The sequence below is a fragment of the Pelecanus crispus genome, chromosome 20 (assembly GCF_030463565.1).
Source record: "Pelecanus crispus isolate bPelCri1 chromosome 20, bPelCri1.pri, whole genome shotgun sequence".
Lineage (NCBI taxonomy): Eukaryota > Metazoa > Chordata > Aves > Pelecaniformes > Pelecanidae > Pelecanus > Pelecanus crispus.
Window position 1 is genome coordinate 5,242,982 of NC_134662.1, and position 25,470 is coordinate 5,268,451.

General features: G+C 42.4%; 1 protein-coding gene across 4 annotated transcripts; it reads right to left on the reverse strand.

Annotated features, from left to right (window-relative positions):
- Positions 1-2,123: 2,123 nt before the first annotated feature.
- UPF1 (UPF1 RNA helicase and ATPase) lies at positions 2,124-25,265 on the reverse strand. 4 transcript variants are annotated; one of them, XM_075723473.1, is made up of 24 exons: positions 25,026-25,265; positions 18,583-18,725; positions 18,008-18,097; positions 17,290-17,457; positions 16,206-16,386; positions 15,459-15,620; positions 14,728-14,812; positions 14,453-14,551; positions 14,150-14,258; positions 13,143-13,302; positions 12,901-13,019; positions 12,464-12,628; positions 12,129-12,243; positions 11,790-11,933; positions 11,139-11,352; positions 10,804-10,921; positions 9,001-9,157; positions 7,850-7,992; positions 6,967-7,141; positions 6,438-6,519; positions 5,740-5,901; positions 5,202-5,419; positions 4,635-4,757; positions 4,477-4,518 (listed from the first exon to the last, which is right to left on the reverse strand). In XM_075723473.1, exons 1-23 carry the CDS (start codon positions 25,248-25,250, stop codon positions 4,638-4,640), a joined length of 3,354 nt encoding a protein of 1,117 aa, XP_075579588.1. In that variant the 5' UTR covers positions 25,251-25,265; the 3' UTR covers positions 4,477-4,518; positions 4,635-4,637. The 4 variants fall into 4 exon arrangements, with proteins under 4 accessions (XP_075579590.1, XP_075579588.1, XP_075579587.1 ...); XM_075723472.1 differs by having other exon boundaries at positions 14,150-14,267; XM_075723474.1 differs by lacking the exons at positions 18,008-18,097; positions 18,583-18,725; positions 25,026-25,265 and adding an exon at positions 16,669-16,739 and having other exon boundaries at positions 14,150-14,267; positions 17,290-17,327.
- Positions 25,266-25,470: the final 205 nt, after the last annotated feature.

The following is a 25,470-nucleotide window of genomic DNA, read 5'->3' on the forward strand; positions in this document are numbered from 1 at the left end:
AGGAAGGGTATGGTGTCACGGCACGAGCTGCGCGACTGAATCCCTTCCCACGGCGGAGCAGGGGCTGGTGGAGCGTGGGTTTCTCTTTTGCTGCAGGAATGCAGGCCTGAGCTGTGTTTTTTTTTTTTTTTTTTTTTTTTTTTTTTTTTTAGTGTGTGTTGGGGGGCAGGGTGTACGTGGTTTGGAAGTGCTAGGTGGCCAAATGCAGCTGCGGAGGTTTTGTCCGAACCGGCCCGTGGGAGCTGCAGGGCAGGTTGCTGCATGATGGATGGATGGTTTTTGGCTGAGGAAAGAAAAGGTAAAGCGGGGGGGGATGCGGTGCCCTGATGGTGGGCACGGGATGGTGCAGGGGAGTCGGTGGCATCTTGTTCCCTCCCAGCCCGCTGTGTCAGTATTTAATTTACCTCATTTGCAAATTGATGAGACCAGCGTGTCCTGTGGCCGCTGCAGGACCAGGCTGAGCCACGCTGGAGCCAGGTGGCAGCCGAGCATCAGGCAAGGGCAGCGCCGCACAGCACAGCCGCGTTACAGCCCTGACCCATCAGGCACCCATTCATACAGTTGTGCATTTCGGGGTTGGTTTGGGTTTGGTTTGTTTTTTTTTTTTTTTGTTGTTGGCTGTAGTACTCAGCCCGTTGCAGTAGCATGACCGTGCTCGGACCGCATCTGTTTAACGCCACTAACACGAGCTAGCGGCGCTGTGCGGCAGGGACCCAGCTTTGCCCCATCTCTGAGCAACGGTGATCGCCCACAGCGGAGCCGCCGCTTCCCTCCCCCTGTTCCGCAGGCGGGCTGCATGTTCTTACAGCAGCTGGAGGCTTGAACCCCTGGCAAAGCTGCTGTGTTGAACAGTCTGCCCCTGGGCTGGGGTTCAGCTCCAGCCCTCCCAGGTGAGGCTCTCCTACAACACCTGCAGCTTTGCTTTTTATTTTGGGGCAAGGGGGGAACAGAAAACAAATCTGAGTTAAGACTTGAATTTTTTGTGTTTTTTGGTTTTTAATGTGAATCTGACAACATAGCGTAGATTATTTTTTGTTGTTGTTTTTGTACCAATGTTGTATTGTCTTCAAGGTCTGATGAAGTATTACCAAGCTAAGCTGGGCCTTATCCCTCCAGGGAAGTACTAAAGGTTTAACCACTGTTGGCTTTGCAGAGAAAATGTCTTCCTGTCCTCCGTGAGCGTTCTCACTAACACCCCTGAACTGTGTAGCTGAAGGCCAAGCCTGGAGTAGCTCAAGTACCTTAGCTGTGTAGCATACTACCTGTTTTCACATCCCAGTGTGTTTTCTGACAGCGCCATGGACTAGCAGAGAGCTCCAGGGCTGCTTTACTCCAGCAGCTGAACAAGAGCAATGCTGAAACCCATTTCAAGTACTTAAATGTTTTAAGGGCTTAGAATAAGACTTAACTAAAGCTGTTCTTTCTAATTTAAGATGGGCAGGATTAGGAAAACCTTTAAGTATTATGGCTTTTTGTACCTGTGCTGTGGAGTGGGTACAGTAGGCTGCTTACCCAGCTCTCCAACATGAGGGAGGGGGACTGCCCCCCTCCATCACCCCTTCCAAGCGCTAAGAGCCTGGGGAGCAGCATAAGGAGGTAGGTTACAGCAGTGAGCAGACACGGAGACAGCCCTGGAGTCGCTGTCATGAGCTTACACGCACAGGGTGGTGCCAGGACCAGGTCTAAACACTGACACTGCATTTCAGTAGCTGCTGAGCCACTCCTGGGACAGCCAGGGTTGTCTCAGGGCCCACGCCGAGCTTTGCTGAGCAACCGCCTGTAACACAGGTAAACGCCATGTTCATGGTTACCGCAGCGCAGGGGATGTGGAGGGAGGAGATCTTCCAGGCTGGACTGGTCGCCTCCGGAGCCAGCCCTTCGTCACTCCTGCGGCTCCCCCCGCACAGGCTCAGGATAGGCCCCTTTGAGCCAGAGGAGGGAAGGGGGTAGGGCATTTAACAGAGTTTTCACAGTTCATTTGCTTACCCATGTATGCTATGCAGACACCACACTTTTGTACTAGTCTGTGTTAAAAAAAAAAGTAATAAACGTGGAAGTTTATACAATCAGGCTAAGTTTTAATGAATGTTGCATGGTTTCATCATTGAAAGTTAGGGGCCACCTTGAATGCAAGAGCTGTTTATTAATATTTTTTTGATGACAAACAGGTTTAAAACAAACTGAGACAAAATCAAAAAAGAGTAACGCCGTGCTAGCACTGATGTCTGGGTTATAAAACAGAGTAACTGCTACAAAGGAAAAAACCAGCACAAAGCAGAGGCAAGCATTCCCATCAGTGAAATGAAGGGGGTGAGGGGAGAGGAGGGGGTTACTTTACTTAATGGATTGCATTGCACAGAGGGTTACAGCTTAAACCTATCGGAAAAGTCTATGCAACTATGCAGCCTACAGAAGGAAAAAAAATTAAAAAGCCCTTCGGCAATGTTCATAAATAAAACAGTCCATCTTACAAGGAAGGAAGGTGGCCTGTGTCTCCATTCTTTCACATTTTAGAAGTCTAAACTCTGGAGGCTTTTTATGAGAAAAGAATGGTTTTCATTTCTGGAAAGTTTCTTTTGCAGTTCTTGAACTACGTTCGCTGCAGGACTGAAAGAAAATTTTGAACACCTGTTCCATGTTTATGTGCACGCTACTCACGGTTTGTGGGTGTGCTACACCAGGTCTGCACTGGGGGAGAGACACTCTTGAAAAACTACAGCAGATACAGGTTATGAAAGCGGGTCAACGATCTACAGAAAGGACAGTAATGAAAGGGCTTTCCCCCCCAGTTACAAAAAGTGGGTTTTACATCATTTAAGTACATTCATATGAGAGGTATTTTGAGTTCCCCCCCAAAAAAAAGACTAGAAACACTTGGAGCCCTTTGAGTATAAAGCTAACTTAATTCAAACTTTAAAAACACCTAGGTTAGTGAATCACACTCTACTGTTCTTTGCCAATTGGGAGGTAGAGGTTAGTCTAATTTAGGGATCTGATAAAAATGGGTCTGTAGGAATTTTAAATTCTCTGCGCTGTTTCTAAAAAGGTTTAGACAGAAATAAAATGCTCCCAGTGTTCCCATATGACTTATTTAAGACATGGGTACAACTTAGAAATTGGATGGCTTCTCTTATGTGCTGTTTTCAGTTTTGACTTCCAGCTATTTCTCAAGCCAGCATTGATGGCACAGCCGTGTCCACTACCTGAAAAATAGGCTCCGGGTTTGGTTTTCAACACCTGAATCTTTCAGCTATCTGCATTAATCACCGAAGAAGCCACACAAAAGCCTAACCCATTATCTCGAATTATACCCAGCTATCAGAGGCCACCTTCCAACAACTGCCTGCTTTGTCCATTTTCCCAACCTGCTTCGGTAACATTGTAGAGTCTTTACTTCAAAACCAATATAATCCCCAGTTTCCACTACTTCTTCCCCAGATCTGAGGGAGCAAGTAAAGCAGGCCTGTTAGCATCTTTTCCTCCAGGGCCGAAGGGCACAGGAACCCATCCCCTTTCAAGCACAAAGTTCATCTTACAGAAAGGCTTGTTTTTCACAGAGTAGAGTCCAGACAGTAGCCAATTAAAGCATACAGAAAACACTTTGAAACCCTCCTCCCGCTCGAGCGCGCAGGCTCCTTTCACTCTAACTGCTATCCAATGTAGGAAGAAGAGGCTGATTGCTGCAACTTTTAATCACACTGAAAGTTCTCAAGGTTGGTGCTCTAATTTAGTTTTAAACTTTTTGTAAGCTTCTCAGAACAAGGATCTCCCAGGTCCACCACTAAGAATTCAGAGACAAACTTCTAAAAATTCAGTGCTCCTTTGAAAGAATCTCTTTAAAACCACCTTGTCACAAAAGACCCGTTCAGAATGTGGGCGACACGATGACACTAGGATTTCAGAGCCAGTGTTGGACAACAAAACCTGCATCTCAGAGTTGAGCATCAGCTATGTTCCGCTGGATTTCTGCTTGGCTTGCTGTCACTTAGTCAGGAACTCTCTCTCTCTCTTCTCAAGATACTCTGCTTCTAAAATGTAAACAGTTTCTGCTAAAATATAGTACCCCTTTAAAAGGAGAACAACTCTGAGATGAGGGTTTTCCTCTCCCCATCTGCTCTGAAAAGTAATGCCCTGCTCGCAAAGAGAAGTATGGAATGAAGTGAAACCTGCTTAAGGCCCTTCTCTCGAGCTTGTTTGACTGGGGGAGCAGGGACTCAGCTGACCACTCATTTCAGGGTGAGTTGCCTTCCCAGTGAGGCGCCAGCCAGTCCTTCGGTGCTCTCTCTCCTCTCCGGTCAGTCTCCTTGTCTCAGTGAGCTAGCAGTGGGCTCTCTCGCGCGCGCTCCTTTCTCTCTCTCTCCTCTCCGTTGGTTGGTTTCTTTCTCCTGTTGCTCTCACACAGTGGTGCTTCAGTTTTAGCAGTGGAAAACAGGTATCCATTTTATTTTTTTTTTTTATTACCCAGAATAAAATGCTGATGAACTAAGCTCCACACAAGCTTAGCTCTTCTTCCTCAACCTGAAAGCAAGAAAGCAAAACAGTTGCGTTAGGAATGTCACTCTTAAGACAGACATTGTGTTCATGAACTTAAATCGGGGAGTAAGAAGCAGAGGAGTGAACCTCAGGTGCCTTACACTCTAATACTGTGACAGTCCCGTCACTCCGCCATGTTGATATGCACGTTCACCCTGGTAAGTAGAGTCCTGTGACAGCGCCACGTCAATCTGAGATTTAAACTCATCACCAAGGTAACTGTCCTGAAAATGAAAGTGTGTATTAAGCCTCTAACTCATGATCAAGCTCAAGTGCTCCCTTACAAAGCAGAATACCTGGCAGCCAAGGTTAATGATAAAGTCTGAGAGGTTCTGTTGGGGATTTTTTTTGGTGGGGTTTTTTGGTTGGTTGGTTTTTTTTAAATCTACTCTTTTTGCTGCACAATTGCCACAAAGGTTTTTGCGATAGCTGGCTGAACAGGCAAGCAGTTCGAAGTTGAAGTCTATACATGCAACATTTCACTTTTATGCCTGAGTATACTTAGAAAGTCCACCAAGTGGAAGAGTATGAAATGCTGTGGCCAAGTCCTTGAAAATGGGTTTTAGCTTCCATTTTCCTCAGTACTAAGAAACAAGAATGTGCATGCACCCATATCACCGACATAAAAGCCAGGAAAAAGAGCAGACTATAAATCAAATTCTGCTTACCTGTGATAATTCTGGTTGGGAGAGCCCAGGCTGACTCATCTGTGATGGCTGACTCATGGAGATATACCCCTGAGTCAGTGGACCCTGGGAGAAAGGCTGGGACACCACATCTTGGCTCGCTTGACTATTTGGAAGGTTTGACTGACTAGTTCCAGGAATCCCAAAACGATTTTTCTGGCGCCCACCACGACCAGTCTTTCCTTTTGGCGCCCCACGTCCTGGAAAAGCATTTATTCCAACCAACAGTGAGAAGTCTTACACATGCAAACATGTGAGATCTATAGAGACTTGATCACTTGCAAGAGGCAGTGTTTTAGATGCACTCAGGCAGAACCACCAGCGTAGACATGGCAAAGCGACACTCCCTGGAAGCTGCGTTTGTATTATCTATTGCATTTGTACACCATACAACTCAGATTTATTACCGAAGCACATCATTATCTACTCTCACAAGCACTGCTGGAAGAGTAGCAGAAAAACCCTCTCCAGCTTCAGATGTAAACTGTGGCTTTTGTACCATTTCACCCTTGCCCCATACCTGCGGCTGGTCCGTTAGCCTGGCCAAAGTATCCCGGTGGTGGCATCGGTGGCATGACAAGGTTGAAAGGGATAGGAATGTTCATAGCAGTGACGTGGCTGGGGCCGGCACTAATCATCCCGATCTGGTCGTGGGTTTGGAAGTACATGTTGGATGGGCGCCCTGGGGAGGGGAAGAAAAGCCACAATGATTTCAGGCATCCCGAATATTTAAAAATCAGTTTGATTCCTGCTTTTAACAGTAATGGGAGGACTTGTGAGCAGGATAAATGAGAACCAGAAATTGAAAGGACAAGTCTACCGCTGCCAAGAACCACCAGTGTTTCTAGTTCACCATTTATTCCACACTTGAAAGTTTCAGAGACTCATCTAGCAGATATTCATCCCTACACAGTTACTCTTCTACAGCACCATCTAAGAATCCTGAAACACTTAAAGACACACACACACACACTCCCTTTCCCCTCATTTTTACTTGCTTTGCAGACATCAAGTTAGACTGTAGGGGTTTCTATATACAGAGAGCAAAATCCAGGCACATCACGAACATTTCTAGTTCTTAAATTCTGTATTTTTCTGTAGCGGCTCTTCAAACATGTAAAAGTTTGAAGTCTGTAAGATACCATACCCCAAGGACTAGCTAGGGGGGCGGGGTGGGGGGGAATCTACTGAAGTGTTAATTTTGGTATCTTCCTTTACCTTGACTGCTCCGGTCATAGACAGATCCTGGAATAATAGCCTCACGTGCATCATACATGGCAGTAGTCATGAAACGGGCACCCTGGAAGCATTACAGGAGTTAGACAAAGCCTTTGCATAGAAAACTTTGCACTGCAACTTCAGTGTAAGTTATTTTGGGTAAAAATCCAGTTAAATTCCACAGGTAATACATACTTTACAAGTGCTGAGGAAACTAACTAGTTCTAATACATGGAAAACATCCAACTATCATTTCAACTACATCATAACAACAAGAAAAAAAAGATTCTACAGGCAGCCTATCTCAAACTGTGAAACACTTGATGCATTTTCAGTCTATTTTGAGGTATATGAAGTTTAAACAGCAACTTATTGGGTCACACTGCATTAACTAGGCAACAAAAATGGAAAGTTACAGGTCTGTGAGGCTATGTGGGCGACTTGTTTATTCCATCCATTTATAACTGATCAATCAACCCCCAACTGCTTCATGCCACAAACATCTGAGAGACAGGAGAGGTCAACTTACTGGGTTGATGGTATTGACAAGTTTCCGAGGCTTGCTGAACTGCATGAGGCTTTCCCGGAGGTTATTCAGTGGTCCCTCCACCAGAACTTTCTGCTCCTTGTAGTAATTCAGCAGGTGATTCCAAAGTGGTTGTTTAGACAGTGCTTTTGGGTTCCCAACAATAATTACTCCATACCTGTACAACAGCAGACAGAAACAAGAATTAACTTTGACTAAAAATAAAGCCATGATACCTATTAACGTCAGAACAGCCTCAAAGTCAATCCCTTTTGCAGTAAATCCAGGCAGCTAGCAGGAGCCCATGATGGTAGGTGTAGGAGACCCTGACTCAACGGGTTTGTTTACAGCAGATGATTTCTGTAATATGACAAAGCACTTGAAAGGAGATTGCTGCAGCCACTTTCTCAATAATCACAAGCTTCCTTTTGCAGGCTTGCCAAACATGTCAGTGTACTCAACCAACCACATTGTATTGGTTTAAAGTTTGCAGAAACCAAAGAAGCCAACCAGCATAGTATTGGCTCCACGTTACCCTTCTCAGTAATCAAATCCATTTTAAGAGAAGCAAAGTGGTAAAAAGAAAAAAAAAAGGTTGCTGGAAGGGATAAAGAAGCAGATGAAGGGAAGAGTTCTGTCCTGCAAACAAAGGGGAACGACATGGTGGCTTCTACAAACTGCTAATGCCAAATGGTAACACTATGTTGAAATTGCTCTTGTAAATTGTAGGTAATGTGGAAATCATTCAAGGCTCCCTTAAACCGGGCGGACAATGGGCCTGCTACCCACAAAACACAGACCTTTTGTTAGTTGGACTGTTATCAATGCTTTAGCAGACAGAATTAGGTCTCTAGAATAAGTAAAAATTTGCCCAATTTTACTTCACCTTGCTCTTGTAAGGGCTACATTAAGACGCCTGGGGTCATTCAGAAACCCTATTCCTTGGTGTTCATTGGCCCTCACACAAGAAAGGATAATAAAGTCCTTCTCTCGGCCCTGGAAGGCATCCACACTTGCAATTTCCACTTCCTGAAACAGAGGAAAACATGTAAATCACGGAAGCACAGTGCAAAACAGTTATGCTACCAACAGGCATTACAAAATCCTTTGGCCATGCACTAGCAGTTCCCATCATTTGGCAAAAATGTTATTTTTGTAATGACAAATGACTTGATAATTCCACTGGTCGCTAAATAGTTTCCCTAAAGGAGAACAGACAGTCTCAGTTCAGGACAAGTTACTTTTATGTTCGCTGCTTTATGGTTCTCATATTTCCCCAAAACTGGCATTTGCACTATGGAAAGCATCCCTTTTCTGGGTATACTGCCAAAAAGACTTCTGACTCTTCCAAATCCTCGTAGTAAGACAGCTCCAAATTAGCACTGCTGCTCCCAGCTACCAAGAAACCTGAATCAGAGGGACAAATTATTCCTGGCAGAAGTAAAAGTATTTCCACCAAGTTTTCCTTCAGTGAAAACACTGACCAAGTTCTCAATATGGCAAAACAGACTACATTAAATATACAACCGCCTTGTTTGTAGCAACAAATTTTAATGTTTGGTAGAGGAGTTCCACTGATGGGAGGATGTATTCCCAAGCAAATAAAACAGTATGACCATCAGAATTTATGGAGCTTGGTTTCCCACATGTCTCTTGGCTTGATGCTTTTATCTAAGACACAAGCTGACTGATGCTTTTCCACAGCTGAAGCACTAATGACCTCTCCCTTCTGGGCCTCAATGAGTCCTCAGAGGATGGACTCACTGAAGCCTTCCTTTCAGAGACCTCAACAGGGCTTTCTCCTTCATCTGGCCAACTGCTCCCCTGACACTTACTGGCATTTGATACCCCCGAAACTCTTCTCCCTGATCTATTTTAACTACAATCAACTAAAGCACTCTAAAATTACTAGAGAATAAACACAGACTGACGCCTAAGAAGCCAGACTAAAAATTAAAATATTGTGAAGTTTCACAATATCTGTCTTTTCTAGCTTCTCTGCACCCAAGTGTTCTCATTTGTGCAACAACTCCATACCTGGTAGAGCTTTGTATGCAAGGAACCACTGAATTGCATGTACTGCACCAGATAGGATCGTTGACCTTCATAAGGAGTAATAATGCCAATCTGATCTGGTTTGGCACCAGCTTTCAATAGCTTTGTAGTTATCTTCTCCACATTGGCAGCTTCCGTCCTAGAAAGAAAGATTTGTTTATCTAAGGAGAATCAAGGCATTAGGTCTAACTTTTTGCAAGTTAAAGTGTCTAAAAAGCTTCAACATACATGCTGTGCTAGCCTTTTGTCAGAAAGGATACTTCAAGGAAAAGAACAATTTTACACTGCATTGCTCGAGCACTCCAATTAATTTGGCTTAAGCTTTGCAGGAGCGCTCACCACTACCACCTCTTGACTTTGGCCATGCATAGATATTCTCAAAGGAATACAGGCAAAAGCCAACACCTCAAAGAAAAGGTCTCAGAATGACACAGAAATTTCTCTTTGATGTACACCTCCACTTTCTCAGAACTACACGACTACACTTCCCAGAACAGCAAAGTTAATGGTGGCCATCACTCTGAAATGGAACTTCTGAGTAGAGTTAAATGTACACATGTACTTTGAGATCATTAAAAATGTTCCAGCCTGCTGTGCAAACAGATCCTTCAGTTGCTTTATCTTAAAGTTTTAAATATAGAATGTTTTTAATGCCAACCTCCCTGTCAGCCAACTATTATGCCATTTGTTTGTGCACAATCTGGCATGCCACATTCAGCAGTCTTGCACATGCTGTTCATGAAACAGACAGAGATTAAAAATATCACAGCAGATATTTTTCATAAGTTGGTCTGGTTTCCCTTCCAGGCACATGAACAAATGCATACAACCAAGAGGAGCAAAATGTTTCAAGCTCACTCTTTGAAAAAGGAAGTTGGAATGTGCAGAAAAAAAGGGACAGAAAAAAGAAAATTAAGTTCCCATCCCTTTCGCACCCCCGCCAAAATCTAAGACTTAGGACTCTGCTTCAGGAGCTATTGGAATTTTGGCTTCAAAATGGGACTTGATCAGCATTTCCTGCTGCAACTGCAGTCAGTTTACTTGCTGGCCCAAATTCATCCCACATAGTAGGCACCTAAATTGTCCTGTGTTCCTTATGCTACTAGTGAAGAAACATGCCTCCACAGAACAATTCAAACCCACTTAAGATCTGAACTGCTCCCACTGGAAATGCCTTTTTTCTCTACATTTACTCTAAAGGGAGCCTGGGGCAAATCAACTCCAAAATGCAGCCTAGCCTGCACTATCCTTGAGGACAGCTTTTATTTAAAAAAAAGCACACAAGCAATTTCAATCACAGCTGTTAACAGGAAACAGCATTTATTAATTTAGGCGTACTGCAAAACATAAGAATCAATAGCACTGAAGTACTGTATCCCAGCACACAATACAGCTGAGGTCTGTGGGTTGGCCCATTTGAAGTACAGATACCAGCTTCACAAAAAGAGAACGTAACTCTTCTTCGAAAACCCAAGCCTTTATTTAGCTGTTATGCCTTCATTCACATCGCAAGGCACCACAAGTTATGGCAAATACAGAATACTATGAATTTTGTGCCTATGAGTTTTATTGCAGAAATTCTGAAGGATAGAGAAATGCTTAGGTATTTCGTTTGCAGTGGGAACTGTGTATCATACTTTCCCTTGACTTCATTAATTGTGACTGTCTCCAACAGATGTCACAGGATCATTAACAGATTCATTTAACAATGTCCCTTACATTTGAGATACACTGGGACAAAGTATTTTAAAATAAGTTTATATCTCAGTGTTGAATTTTGTTTACCTGTTCAAGTAAGAAGTGCCTGAGCTGGCAATTTCTTCCTGTCCTTGTGTAACATAGAAAAACATTGGCTTATCTGGCTGTGGCCACTGGAAATCAAACCCTTTTTTCACACGGTCCGCTGAAGAGCACAAAAACAGTAAGTAAAAAAGTTAGTACTGCTTTACAAGCAAGAACACTCATTTTCATATCAAAGCATCTTAAAAACTCAAAACTAAGTGCAGTGGCAGTTCTCTTTTTAAGCGAATGTATTAAAAACCTCATCTAGATTAAAGAACCCTTCCTTTGATCCTTAATGAATGGAAAAAGTAATTTGCAGAAGTACTGTTCTTCCTTACCTGCAGTAACACCATTCTGGAGTGAACCCTCATAGAAGATATTGGATGGAAAAGCACTGAGTGCAGGATGCATGCGATACTGCACTTGCAGGCGAATCGGACGAATGCCCAGCACCACAAGCCTCTCAAAGAGAGACTGAGATAAGCCGGCCTTTGCAGCTTTTTTACACATCACAACAGGACCAAGCTGGCAGTGGTCACCTACAAGAATAAGCTGTGGAAAAGAAAGTTTCATCTCAGCTGATATTTTCTGAAGCTTGCCCAACAGCTAAAAACAATAGCAATATCCTACTACAAAATATATTTGGAACTAATCAGTCCAATTTGTAATAAGCCCCAGATCTAATCTAAGGCTTATAAACCTTTAGTGTCAACTAGCTACTCAGCTGATCATTTTCGAGTAAAATCTTATTCAGTCTCCAGATAGTTCCAACAGGACCAACACGGTTGAGGCAAAGATTATGCCATGGAAACAGAAAACTAACAGGACAAACACAAAATAAAGTCATTTAGATCTCTATTATGGAAGCGTCCTCCATGAAAGGAAAGGATTTTGTATCCCTATGTGCCTACACTGTGACTGTTACTGCTTGATGCTACTTCCTCTATTGATAAGCTCTATTTTCTTTAATGAAATCCAATGGCTCCTACCTGCTTTGCTCCCAGGACAACTGGCACCATGCACTCTGGCTCAGTGGCCTGCGTGCTTTCATCAATCAGAATGGAGCGGAACTGCATTTTTGCAAGTCTTGGATCACCAGCTCCCACACACGTGCAACAGATCACATCTGCATTCTGAGACAGAAATGCAACTGAAATTAATCAAGAAGGATATCAACAGAAAATATTTCTACACAGAATAGTATCCAATACCATTCCAGGAATCCCCCCAGAAGTTAAATTGTACTCTGATCTCCACCAGCAAATTGCAACTAAGCCTCAAGTGGGAGAAGGCAATTATTTAAGCTGCTAAAATTGATGGAACCTTACCATAAGTAATTCACGCTCTGCTGTTCGTTTCAGTGCACGGTAACGTTTCTCATCAGCAGATGACAGTTCTCCAGTTTCATCTTTAAGCTGCTGCAGTTTCTGAAGCTCTGGCATGCTGCAAAAAAAAAAAGGAATTTTGCTTTATGGCCTAATTAACAACTTGGTAAGATTACAGTGGAACTCACTGGTAAAACTAAACGTGACGGGTATACAACCAAAAAAGTTATCCCAGCAAGCAAATACATGTTGTCATCATTACACAGTTAATCAGCTGTGTCCGTCACAACACTTAAGTTGGTTCTGTCATCCCCCTGCCCCCCTCAACCATTTCTTACCTATCCATGTTTCTGATCTGGTTATGCAATGCCAAGAAGGATACAGGAGAGTCAATGGCTTCACGACTTTTAGCACACAGACGAACCACTTTCAGTCCAGTTTGATGGATCTTCTCAGTCAACTGATCTACAGCTATATTACTTGGAGCACAGACTAACACAGGCCTTGAAAAAAATTAAGCAAGTGGTAAGTCTCAATGAGCTGTGAGCTTTTTTCCACTAGACTAATAAAATCATGTGTTACAACACTTGTCCCCTAAAAATATGCCAGGCAAGAATATTTTCTGAAATAAGCACAAGTCTTCCCAGAAATAAATATTTCTAGAAAGCCTTTTTAGTTCAATGACACAAATTATTTTAATTGTAAAATCAAGTTAATTCTTCAACCATTAATAAAGTAACCTCATACACAAAGATTTAGCGAGAATAGTTCTTACCCATTGCCCTGTCTAGCCAGATGATAGACGATTGTGGCTGATGTCACTGTTTTTCCGGTACCAGGGGGACCCTGAATAAGGCTCAGAGGACGCTGCAGGACAGTCTTCACAGCATAAACCTATAAATTTTTTTTTTTTATTGCTATTTAGCATTCAATGCATAGGAAGTTAAAGTTGTTCCATCTTTATTCATAAATCCTTTATCATATTCTTTGCGTGTAGTAGAAAGGAGATGAGGTTACCTGAGAATGGTTGAGATCAGGAAGTCCTTGTGCTGTAAAGCGCTTTGGCAACTGGCATTTAATAATTACATCTTCTACCTCATGACCTAACAGTTTGTGATAGATGTACCCAGACACTGAAGTCTCATCCACAGCAAATGTTTTTAAAGCACTCTGCATTCTGAAATGAGGGAAGGACAGGAAAAAAGTCAGTATGACCGCAAATACAGCTATCCACAAGTGTCCTACACAAAGGTTAATCAGACATCAGGCACAAATTAAAATACACCTTGGGAAAGGAGAACAATGTAGAACACTTACTAACAGAATTAAGAGACAAAAGTTAAGACTCTGAGAACACAGATCTTGTTTTTCCCCTAATGTGAATACTACAAAGTATTATAACCAGAAAAATCGGTAGGGAAACACCAGCCTTTGGCAGAATCTGCAATAGTAATTTTAGGTGCAAGATTTGAAGAAAATTTGTAGTCAGTATATCTCTTTCAGGATAATAAGCAAACTCCTGTCTTACAAAATGCAGTACAGACACGTCTGAAGCCTACTGAACCCCACAGCCAATTCAAATGCCTTGAAGTTTCAGCTAAAACAATTCAAAGTTTAGGAAGGCCAACTAAAACCAGAGAGCACTTCATGATGGAGCAGTGTTCAGGAAGCTGAACTTCAAAACAGTTTTTCTTCTTACATTCCAAGTGTTACTAAACATAAGGTAAGTTTCCTCCCTCAACATATTTGCAACAAACCTTAAGCATGCCTTCAAAATGAGAAAAACTGACAGTTTGATGGCATTCAGATTAATTCCGTTTCTAGTAAAAGTTAGGCCTGTTGCTCTTATGAACCAGATATTATGTGTTCATAAGACTCAATACATTGGGCATACTCAGATTTCTGATTACTAGTCACAAACAGGACAACTTTTCTTCTTCAAAAATTCCCCACCGAAGGTAAAGGAAAATACGCACACCAACTGCACCCACTATCTGTCAAGTTTTGAAGTGCTTTCTCAATACCTGTCAAATGAAGTAGACTTCCATACAAAATCCACTTGGAAGTTATGAGTAACTTCCACAGGCGCTCCAACGCTGCTCCTCAGCTCAATGGCTATCTCATCACCATAATCTGTAGAACCTCGTTAAGTAGTAATCTATAGCAAAAATTTGAATTTTATTTTTCCCAATTTTGATTTCTTTTTAGCAGATCCCCATGACAAATTCAAATGATCTCAAAATTACTTTTATACACATTTACTGATTTCTCAGAGAGATTTCAACCTTCAGTTAAGCCTTCCTGAAGGCTCACTAAGTAAAGGATACTATCAGGAACTTTGATAACATGACCAATTCCTTTCCATAAAGGGGCCAGGTCTCCTTTATACCTCAAACAGATCTCATCTCCTTGCATAAGACGCATATCTACAAAGGAAGGAAGAAACACTCAGAATATTCACCAATGAACAACCATCCCCAACACAGAAAACTTTCTTATATCCCAGGCCAGATCATGACAGTTCTTTAAACACCGATGTTATTCACCAGGCATAAAGAAAAAGAAAAAAACAAAACAATACAATCAATCAAGCTGTCATTACCTGAATCAGTCTTTGGCAAAGTGAAATAAGCAATTCTTTTCTTGTTCAAGCCCAGGTCCCATCTGACTGTGATGTTATCTTGGGTCTAACAGTAAAGAAAAGGCATCTGTTATGTTCTTAAAGAGCTGTTTGCCAGCTACCACCGTCCTCACTGTCCTATACTTCAAAATAGTGGAGAAATACCAGACTTGCTGTTCCAATGTCACAATATAGACAAATACCTGTATTTACTCTTACAGAATGAATTCACACCATCTGCAGAAGATTAACTAAGTAACTCTTTTGTAGAACAGAATTAATGAGAAGTCCTAATCACCATCTGCATTATTCTCTCCCCCTACCTTTAAAACATTCACTAAGTGCTCGCATGATCTCATATAATTCAAGTTTGACTGGAAACTCCGACTGACAAAGGCAACTGCAGGTTATGAGGATAACATAAAAGAACGTGGCCAAGTTGCACAGTTCTACAATAGAATATGGTTCTTGGAAAGGTAAACTTTGAACACAGAAAATAGGGAAGTTCCCAACTGTTTCAAGCTCTTTTTTAAAACCTCAGTCTGAACATTTTTCTTTCCCCTCTGTTATCGTACATCACCACTACTACTGTAACTACTGTAACAAAGACACTTATTTCACTTGAGTCTTCCTTCTGTGAACAGTGACCATGTGTTTGATACCAGAGAACTGGTCAGAAGGCCCCTCAAACAGACATATTTCAAGTATATTACCTGAGACTCCTTGAGTTTCTTGTCATAGTCTGCCTCAAGCTTGACTAGAGGACCAAATATATTTTGGTATTGATAAGCATCTTCATATCTAAGCAGGACATGCTGTGGTTCTTCATCAACACCAGGCTTTTCTAAGTCCTCAAGGGTTGCAGATGGATTTTCCTAGAATTTAAAGCACAAATGTTTTGTTTCAAAATTTTAAGTACAAAAAAGTGACAAGCTCTCACTGTGCAACAGGACTGATAATGCTGTGTCTTACTACTACAGGAAGTTATATCAAGGTATAACAACCTGTTAAAACTACACCGAGGCACTGTATGTCATGCTCACTCACATCCAGTCAGGTTTGTTATGCATTACAGGATGCACAGAAAAACTTCTCAAAAAGCAGTAACTGAGTACCAAGCATGGACTAACAGTTCCCTACTCAGCTAGTCACTAAAGCAGAAACAAGTGAAACACTTGATATGGGGAAGGAAAGTTGTTTTTTCAGATTGCCTGACAGTGCAACTTGAACAGAACTAAAGAACCCAAGGGTGAAACCTTCCTGCTTTGATATATGATCTCCTCAATCCTTTGATCAATTCCCAGTTGCATTGCTTGTCAAATCTGCAAGATTTAAATCTCACGTGATCTAAGTATGTTCCCTGCCTTACACAGTTGCTAAAACAGTCTTGTCCCTCCTTCGCAAAACCACAAAATTAGCACTTGGTAAAATACAACCAGTATTTGAAAAGCAGCACATACCTTCCAGAGTTCTTCCAGTTTGTTAATCTGTTGAGCTGTAATCTGACGTGCTCTCAACTGCTCCTGTTCAGATGGAATCTTTACCAGCCACGAAAGGAAACAGCGATCTTGGATAAGAGGCTGCCACTGTGAACTGTCCCAATTAATATCCTTTAAACTGCTCTGACTGGCACATGGCTGCCTGCACAACCAAAATATTGAAAAAAATTATTAAATTAGACAAGTGTAAGAAAAAGTCTACCATGCAAAGTGTAAAAACAGGTTTACCATGCTCTTAAAACAACTCAAGTGCCTCACTTAAAAGGAAAAAACAAAACCACCCTAGCCTGCTGGGCCAATTCATGTTTTAGTTCCCGTATTTTGCTATTGCAACACGGGGAAGGCTCAGTATTGTAAGTAGTATTTCTTGGGTGTTTCTAGAACTGAAAATTTCAGCATCTAAAATATTAAATATGACACTCACCTTTGAAAGTGGTTACAGTCCATTAAGATTATGCACACATATATCAGAAAACACTTGGGATTACTTCTCATCTGTTGTTTAAACAAATAGAACTCATTCCATAGAAACACACCTTCTACTGTCAAATACATGGTAAGTGACAGCATTTAATAAACACACATACAATTATGAAATCATGATTTCTGATAAGTCCTATCAGAGAACAATTTCCGATACACTGTCATCTTCAAATGATTCCACAAGCTGACAGGAAAACGTACTGTGTAACAGAGTCACTATTCCAGCAAGGCTCCAGAGTAACCTCCTGAACTGATCTGTTACTCTTACACATATGAAAATCACAGGGGGGAAAGCCACCTTTCTTCCACTACATACTGCTTCATTTGGGAGGAATACTTTTCTATAGACCCAAGACATCTGCCCACCATAACAGTATGTTTCTTTATGGCATTATCTACTTGTATATAATTCATGAAGTCTATAAGATCATTTAAAGGAAAAATGGTGGCAAATCAGAGTATAAAATATATTTTGGTACAAAATAAAAGCAAGCATTGCCCTTTAGAAATAAGGTTATGCAACAGACTTGACACAAACATGCCAACAAAGGCATTCTCTCACCTGCACAGCAAAACAACCACAGAGTCTGCCTTAGCTGGAATAAAGCCAAGGAGAAACACATTACGACATCCACAGTTATAACATTCCAAGACAGTCTCTCCTAGAGGTCCATCTTTATGGAGAGTCACCTCTTTGCACTTCGCTCTCACAAGATGATTAACAATGTGGCTGCAACCAGAGAGCACATACATTTATATGAAGTTAATACGAAAATCAAAATAAGTCCTAACTTAATATATGAGCTCAGTTATTAAGAGACACAAACAAAATCTATTTACACCGTGGCAGACATCGGTAAGATCTCGGCTCTTTTCATCCAAGCAAAGATACTGCTAACAGTTCCAGTGGTTTCTCAGTGCATGAATGCTTTAAGGTAGATGAGTGTAAAACAATAGGAAACGTGCAAAAAATTATTTTTATGTTACTGGTAATTGAAAGAAGCCTCCTGAAGCTCCACAGTTCTGCTCTGCTTTCCAGGAACACAGGATGGGGGAAGCAGCAGCAAGCTCACTTCACAGAAGTGATTTAAGTTTTGCTGAGATGAAGGCCTACATTGGTAACAGCAGAAAAGCTAAAGAGGATGTTGTCCTCTTTTTTAGTGATTTAAGTCACTAAATTTCCATTGTCACCAAAAGCTAAGTCACAGCCATCATACCACTTCAAAACAAACACTCTAAAACAAGATGGTTATTGTTATTTCCATCATTTGACCATTTACCTGCCAGATGTATTTCCACGCCCGTTACAGAACCACTTTTTGCTGGTGTTACAGTAAACCACACAAGCAGGGTCATGGATACCACAGTAACTGGAATTAAAAATGAAAAAACAGAAGTGATTGGGCACTTGCTTATAGGAAAATTCAAATACAAGATTTAAACTAGCTAGTAGTGCACAAAAATAAGGAGAAGTGAAAATTGGGGAACACGAGTATTGGTGAAAGTATCAAACACGAGCTAAATTTCTGTTCTGAGTCACAAACGTGTTGGTGAAAGTATCAAACACAAGCTAAACTTCTGCTCTGAGTCACAAATATTTTAACACTTCCCACCATGACCATCCCTCAGCTGGCTTAGACTTCTTTTCCTCAAGGAAGGCCAAAGACCTGCTGGACATGGCAGCTGTAAGCATACACAAGAGCTCACCAGAGGGCACCATTTTCTACCGGTACATGGCTGTCTCCAAGGAATTTGCTGTCAAAATCCAAAAATCCTCTAAGCATACACCTTTCACTCACACAAAGTGCTCCTGCCCTCTGGAAATAATAAGCCTGAGGCAAAGGTTAGGTCTTACCTGCAAGCATGCACAGGAAGATCCTTTGTGTAATAAGTATCTTCTTCATCTTCTTCAAAATTCAATTCTGCCAGAAGCTGGCTGGTTTTAGCCACATTATCATCCACAGCTCCATTCTGCAGAATGCCATCAGGTCCATTAACCTGAAATACAAGCTCAATGCTTAAGTTATACAATCAAAATAGACTCCAAAACATACAGCCAAGGACAGTAATCCCTACTCCTCAAAGCAAAAACTTGTGTTAAATTTAGAAAAACTCAAAAGTCAAGAAAAATACTGGTAAGAGCTGAAACACATACCAGTTACATAATCAATTCTTGCTTCATTAGCTCCTATTTTACAGGATTATTTAAACTCCAACTGATGAGTAGAAAAAAGTTAACAAAAGGAGACTGCTTTTCTGCAGATTACATTTTTCCATAGTCTGACACAACACACAAAATTCCATTTAAACAATTCTAGCAGTGTCAAACATTGGTTTTTTCATTCCTCATTTTACTCCAGGAATCTACCTGAAAACAGGATCTTTATTGTATAGGACTTTCCCCACCTATTTCTGCTGTTCTCTATCTACCAAGGTATCAGAAGCATGATTTCATTGACACTTGGACAATAGCGAGCAGGTAATCAAGAAACCTGTTCTCATATAAGCCTTATTTAAAAACAAAAAATGGAAATCATGCAAGAACAGAAATTGTTTTTCAGCAGAGTGTCTAACTCTCCAGGCAGTATCACTTGTTCAAGATGTACCAACCATATTACATACTGAATCAAACATACTTGCAAAATACATCAGGTATGACAGTCACTATTGTGTTGCTTCAAATTTGTTTTAGCTATGACATGATTTCATTTAAAAAATGAGGCCTTTCTGAGTTACCCAAGAAAACTGCAAAAGTCCATCAAAACTAGTAATGCAGCTCAAAGTTTTCAGAGAGCACATGCACAACAGGTGTGCTCTCCTTCCAGTGACGATACACTAACCGCCAGGACCATGAAATTCTGCAACCTTTGGTGCTGCGTCAGCAACTTCCACACACCAAGTCTTTTTCATGTTAAAAATAACTCCTTTTTGGCAATACTGAGTAGAGTGTGTTTACCACCAGGAAGGAGCATCAAGAAGCACGGCTGTCACAAATCAGCTTTCAGCACAGCTAGCACAGCTGCTGCCCCATGGGCCTCACAGGTGTTCTGGTTTAATTCCACTGCTGCATCTAACAGCCATGGGGAGCTTCAGCACCTTAGCACAATGCTGTCAAGAGCCCCCAAAATGGCTAGATCCCCATACCCCAACAAATCACCCGATTCTGACTTGTTTAGCCAAGACCTCACTAAAACCTAGGAGATAAGCATACCATAATCCGCATTAACTTTGAGTGGAAAAAGGTGGGAAAGGGACCACCACAGTGACTGCAATGATTAGCACAATATTAACAAAACATTTGAGATGAGTGCTGTGAGGTAGCTTCCCTATCACAGCAAAATCAGATGTATTAAAACCCCCCAATGTTTTTAAAGGTATTGGGTTAGACAAGATGAGATTTATTTCCGAAAATTTTAACTAGCTTATAAATAGGAGCATAAGAATAACTCAAGGCCTTTGTCTATCAGTACAGTATTTTAGTAACTCTTTTGCACTTAGACATTTAATGCAATTTATCTGGCATCTGTAACTTAATTCTCTGATGAGATGAAAAAGCTGTCCACAGGGAGAACACCACTAAATCTTTATTAAAAGAAATCTGATAAAAATAGTTGCTGTAGCATTTTAAAACTACAACTCATAAGCAATAAAAACAGGCTTACTTCTCCGAAAGTCTCATTTAGATTCCACACCAGCTAGTTTCAGTATTGCACATTAAAATTTAACAGCCAACTGCAAGAGTTAAATTTAAAAATAAGTGTAAGCTACTTCACATTTCCCCTCAGCAGTGAGGAACTGGACTCAGTGACAGAAGCTTTGTTTCATTATCTTCAAATGAAATGAGGTGCATTTCCAAAACACAATCTAAATGGTATGACTTTTTATTGATATTACCTCCAAGTACTGGCTTTTAATAGAAAGCAGCAGCCAAGAGGAACCATCAGCACAGAACGTGCAAAAGAAGCCAAGGGAAAAAGGGAAAAAAAACCCAAAGAAACTGCAGCAGCATGCAACAACCCATTAGTATGATGATCCCAAATCCGACCAGCTCACTGTGTAATAGCATCTTCCACAGCTGTTTGAAGATAAATATCCATTTTAAATAGATAGTACCGTTTTACAAAATATGAAGATAACTTATGAACTGATCATGGAACAGGTGGAACTCCAAAGCCTTAAGGTAATCTGAATTTCTTAGAAGCACAAATACCAGGCATTCACAGGTGCATTTCTATCAGTCTATTCCAAAGAGCCATAATACATTCTTTTACACATCAGTTGACAAGTTTAATCAATTTTTTTTTGGGTGCTCATAAAAAATTGGATCGCTGAACAGTAATAAAATTTTAAAGCTCTTTTTAAGGCCGAAACCCAAGAAACTACAACCAGTGTGAGCTATTTGTACTCCTGCACCAGGTGACTGTGTTAGTTACACCCTGGGGAGCTCCTACCCTTTCCGAGAGTTAGGCAGGAATGATGTCACCTGTTACTATGAAAATCCAGCAGCGAGTACTAGGCCTTGGCAGGCGCACAACAAGGAAGTGACTCAACTATTGTTCTAAAACCTACTGTGATGTTAGCCTATGTGCATATTAAATCTGGCACCAGCAACCATTGTACAAGCGGGGGGGGGGGGCTTCTATATTTTAAGTGTTGACTGAAACTTCTGGCACAGCAAGTTTAACAGCTACAGCAATCCAAACACTGAGGTACTCAAACTATCACCAAGGTACTGGTCCCTCCCCTGCTCCCTTTTTGGACTAAAATACCAGTCAAGAGACAACAGTAAAGGTCCAGGGAACCGACCTACAGAACAGTAAATCAGATGATGTAATTTATGTAGGGGTTTCTACTGACCACGAAGCCCCAGATGAGTGCTAACAGAACATTACCACCTCAGTTTCTCACAGTGCTTCCAGCTAACATACCCCACCCACATCAGCAGCTGATCCACAGGTGAATGCAGCTATCTTCACTTAATGGAGTTCTACTTTAGAGTGGCACATTTCAAGCTGTAACAAGAAAAATAATTGCAGTTAAGTAGGTATTCTGCTAGAAGAGTACTCTTGTTACAGGACTGCAGTCCAATCTACTGCAGCAACGCACTTCGACCTGCACAGTAACCACAGGACACCCAGTCACACTGTCCCGATTCAGGCAATTTTCCCCTCGTGCTTTAGAAAAAGAAACACACACTTCTGGACTTGCACAGACAACCCAACTATTTGTTGTTTGTAGATTCTTTACATTAAAGCTATAGACTACTTACTGTACCTTATTATTATTATAATCTCTTATACTTATTCTCCCTTTCAAAAGAAGGAAAGGGCTATTACTGAGAACACACACCTCCAGAGCAGTGTGCAGTAAGCTGTATTTCCAGATGGGGACCTGAGCCACAAGGAGTAAGTCATTTTGCTCAGACAAAAAGTCTTTGCTAGAACTGAAAATTAAATCCAGCCCCCGCAGTCTAGACCAAAAATCTAATAGCTGACTTCAACCACTCAGTCAAACCGCTTAGCTAACACATTAACACCATGTGCCTTGTCCATCACAGGCTCGTTGAGCATGTGACTGCTTCCTAGCATCACCACTGAGTCCTTGCCTGGAAGAGTGAGGAAACAAGGCAGAAATCAGAATTTAGCTTTAAGTATTTAGGAAAAAAAATCTATTCTTATGTTTGATTTTATGTAAACAATGGAAATACAGTTTTCTGAAGAGAAGACAGTAGACACTGCTTCTGCACTACTAACCTCTCACTATCTTTCATCAGCTGGACACCAATCAATTGTAACAACATCCTCTTAAACTGCTAAATACACATTGGGAAATGAAGCTCTCAGAGCAGCTAAATCAATCACATTTCCTTAAGAAATTAGCCGTTCTGTACTGCTCAACTAATCTTTTTAAACACCAGGACACTAAAAATATATCGGACTATGAAGCAACAGAGTAAAAGTATATACCTCCAATGTTTATCAGCTCCAAATAAAAATTATTTATTCAAGTAGCCTTAATTATAATCAGTGACAACATTTAATTAAGCAAAATGCGATCAATTTTGGGGCCTTAGAAGTTACTATTTAATATGCCCCTGCCAAAATACATAACAAGCTTAAATTATTCGTTGAAGGCAGCAAAATTTTCCACAGAATCTTTAAAAACACATAATTTCTGATCTTATCACTCATGAAACATACAAGTCTAAACAGATCCAGGGATCTGGGTTTTGCTGTACTTCAGCTCAGGAGGACACTATACCCGCTGCAATTCTGAGAGTTCTTGTTGCAATAGGTCCATTCCCTCTCCCCACCCTCCCCAAAACCTACATTTCTAGAGTCAAAATGAGGATCAGGATGACCGCAAGGCTTTGCGGAAACATCATAAACACACTTGCTTTAAAACAAAGAAAAACCCCTTCCTTCTTGCCAGGACAGTTGGTTATAGACATATGAGTACCTGAATGTGCTCTCCAGGTATTTTTTTTTTTTTTTCTTTTTACTTCAAAGGCTTTTCAAACATGTTTAGACAAAAAAAAGACAAATTAATCCTCTCATCTGGTCTTTTAGCTTATGAGGCTTATTTTGGGGTGGTTTTTCTTCTTCTTCTGGCCACCTATTCTCTACTGTGAGTTCTGGAACAATCACAAGCCATTAAAGCTTTAAAAACTAAGACTTTATTAAAACTGTCTTTTTAATCAGTTAGTGTATAGTCTGACTGTACACAGACACAATTTTACTACTTCATAATTCTGGTCTCTCAATGCTCAAACTGGATAAAGTCTACCAAACCCCAAATTCAAAAGCTGTAAGTAAACAGAAAACAAACAAACAGCCCATGGGGTCACATCTCCAATTCTGTCTTATAAACACCCTAACCCGGAGCAAAGCACCGCACAGCAGCTACACCCAGGCTGCACGCTGAGCGCTTTCAAGCACAAGACAGACATTGAGCTCGTCCTGGGATAAACCCGATACGGCTCGGGTGGGATAATACCACCTTCAGTCTTGCACGGCGCACCTGTAGATTCTCAGTGCCTGGGCATGCTGGCCTGTTTTCAGTTTGCTTCCTTCTGTTTTCACAGCTCTATCGTTTACAGACCCCCACACATCAGCTTGTGCAAGTAAAAGGAAGACAATCAAGTCCACTCAAAGGCTGGTTCAGGATTAAAAAGTTATCTAAAGCATTTCAACTCCTCTTTAAACTCATCCTTTAAAACACGGATAATTTACAAACATTTAATTGTTAATAATGGGACTACACCAGCATTTAACTAGATGTAAAGAAACTCAGCAGAATATTCCATCATTTTAAATGGAGAAAAGTTTGACTTTTTAAAAAAAAAAAAAACAAACACAGAGTTCTGCAGGTTTTGTTGGTTTTTTTTTTCCACTACAGACACAGTCAAAATGTAGCACGGTGACAGTATCTTCATTTGAAACACTTCTTCATTGTGAGCATATAACCCTAGCTCCCTCTTTTCTTTTGCTTTTGTGAATTGTTAAACAAATACAATTTGTCATTTATATGTCAACCATCAACGGACTATATTAAAAAAAAAACACCACCTGTTTTTGAATTATGAGGAACCAGACCTCTGAACTTAAATCTCAGGCCATATCAACTATCACTCCCATGCAAACCCAAAACAAACCAGCCTAGCAACCGTGCAGCAGAAAAGATGGCAAAGAAATAAGGATTACAAAAAAAAAAAGCGTATTTTGCTTTTATTCCTAGAAAGAAAGAAATTAAAGGAAGTAATGCTGAATTTCCACGTTACTCAACTTCTGATAACCTAATACCACCTATAGCCATGCTTGCTTTACAGAGGAAAAGGACCTGAAGTAACATCCTGCAGCATTTCTGGTTTCTCACTTCAACACCGCACCGCAAAGTGACACAACTGTCACGATACAACGGCGGGGGCCGCCGGGCTTTACCCAGCCGACACCCGGCTGCAAGCTTTGCCCAGGCCAGCGGCGCAGCGCCCGGCTGCCGGGCCCTCCCTCCGCCGCCGGGCCGCCGTGTGCCGGCAGCGGGCGGCCCCGCTCCGGGGCCCGCAGCGGCCTCCCCTCGGCGGGGCAGGCGAGCAGCCACACGCGGCTTCCACTTCCCCGTCCGGCGCTGCCGGGGGCAGAGCGCCCAACCCCGCAGCCCGCCCAGGGCTTCCCCTCGCCGGCCCCACGGCCCGGGCCCGCCCGCCCCTTCCGGACCCCCCCCCCCAACCCGGGGCGCGGAGCCGCCCTGACCCCCCCCCCCCCCCCCCGACCCACACCCCGCCCCCGGCCGCGGGCTCACCTGCGCTTCGATCGGTCCCGGCGGCCCCTGCCCCGCTCCGGGGGGCCCTTGGCCCTGTCCCGGCCCCGCCTGCCCGGGCCCGGGCGGGGTTTGGGTCTGGCTGGGGAGAGTGAAGTCGGTGAACTCGAACTCGGAGCCCTGCGTGTCGGCGCCGAGCAGCTCGGCCTCCTCGGTGTCCAGGAAGGTGAGGGTCTGCGAGCTGGGGCCGTACGCCTCCACGCTCATGGCGGCGGCGGCGAGGAGAAGCGGCGCTTCCCCACCACCACCCCCCCCGCCCCGAGCCCGAGCCGGCCGGGCCTCACCTCAGGGAGCCCGGGCGCCGCGCTACGCGAGCGGCAGGATCCGCCGCGCGCACCAGGCCGCGCCCGCGAGCCGGCCACCAACGAGCTCCGCCGCCGCCCCGCTCGGGCGGTGCCAGGCGGCCGCGGCCGAGGGCGGAGGGAGG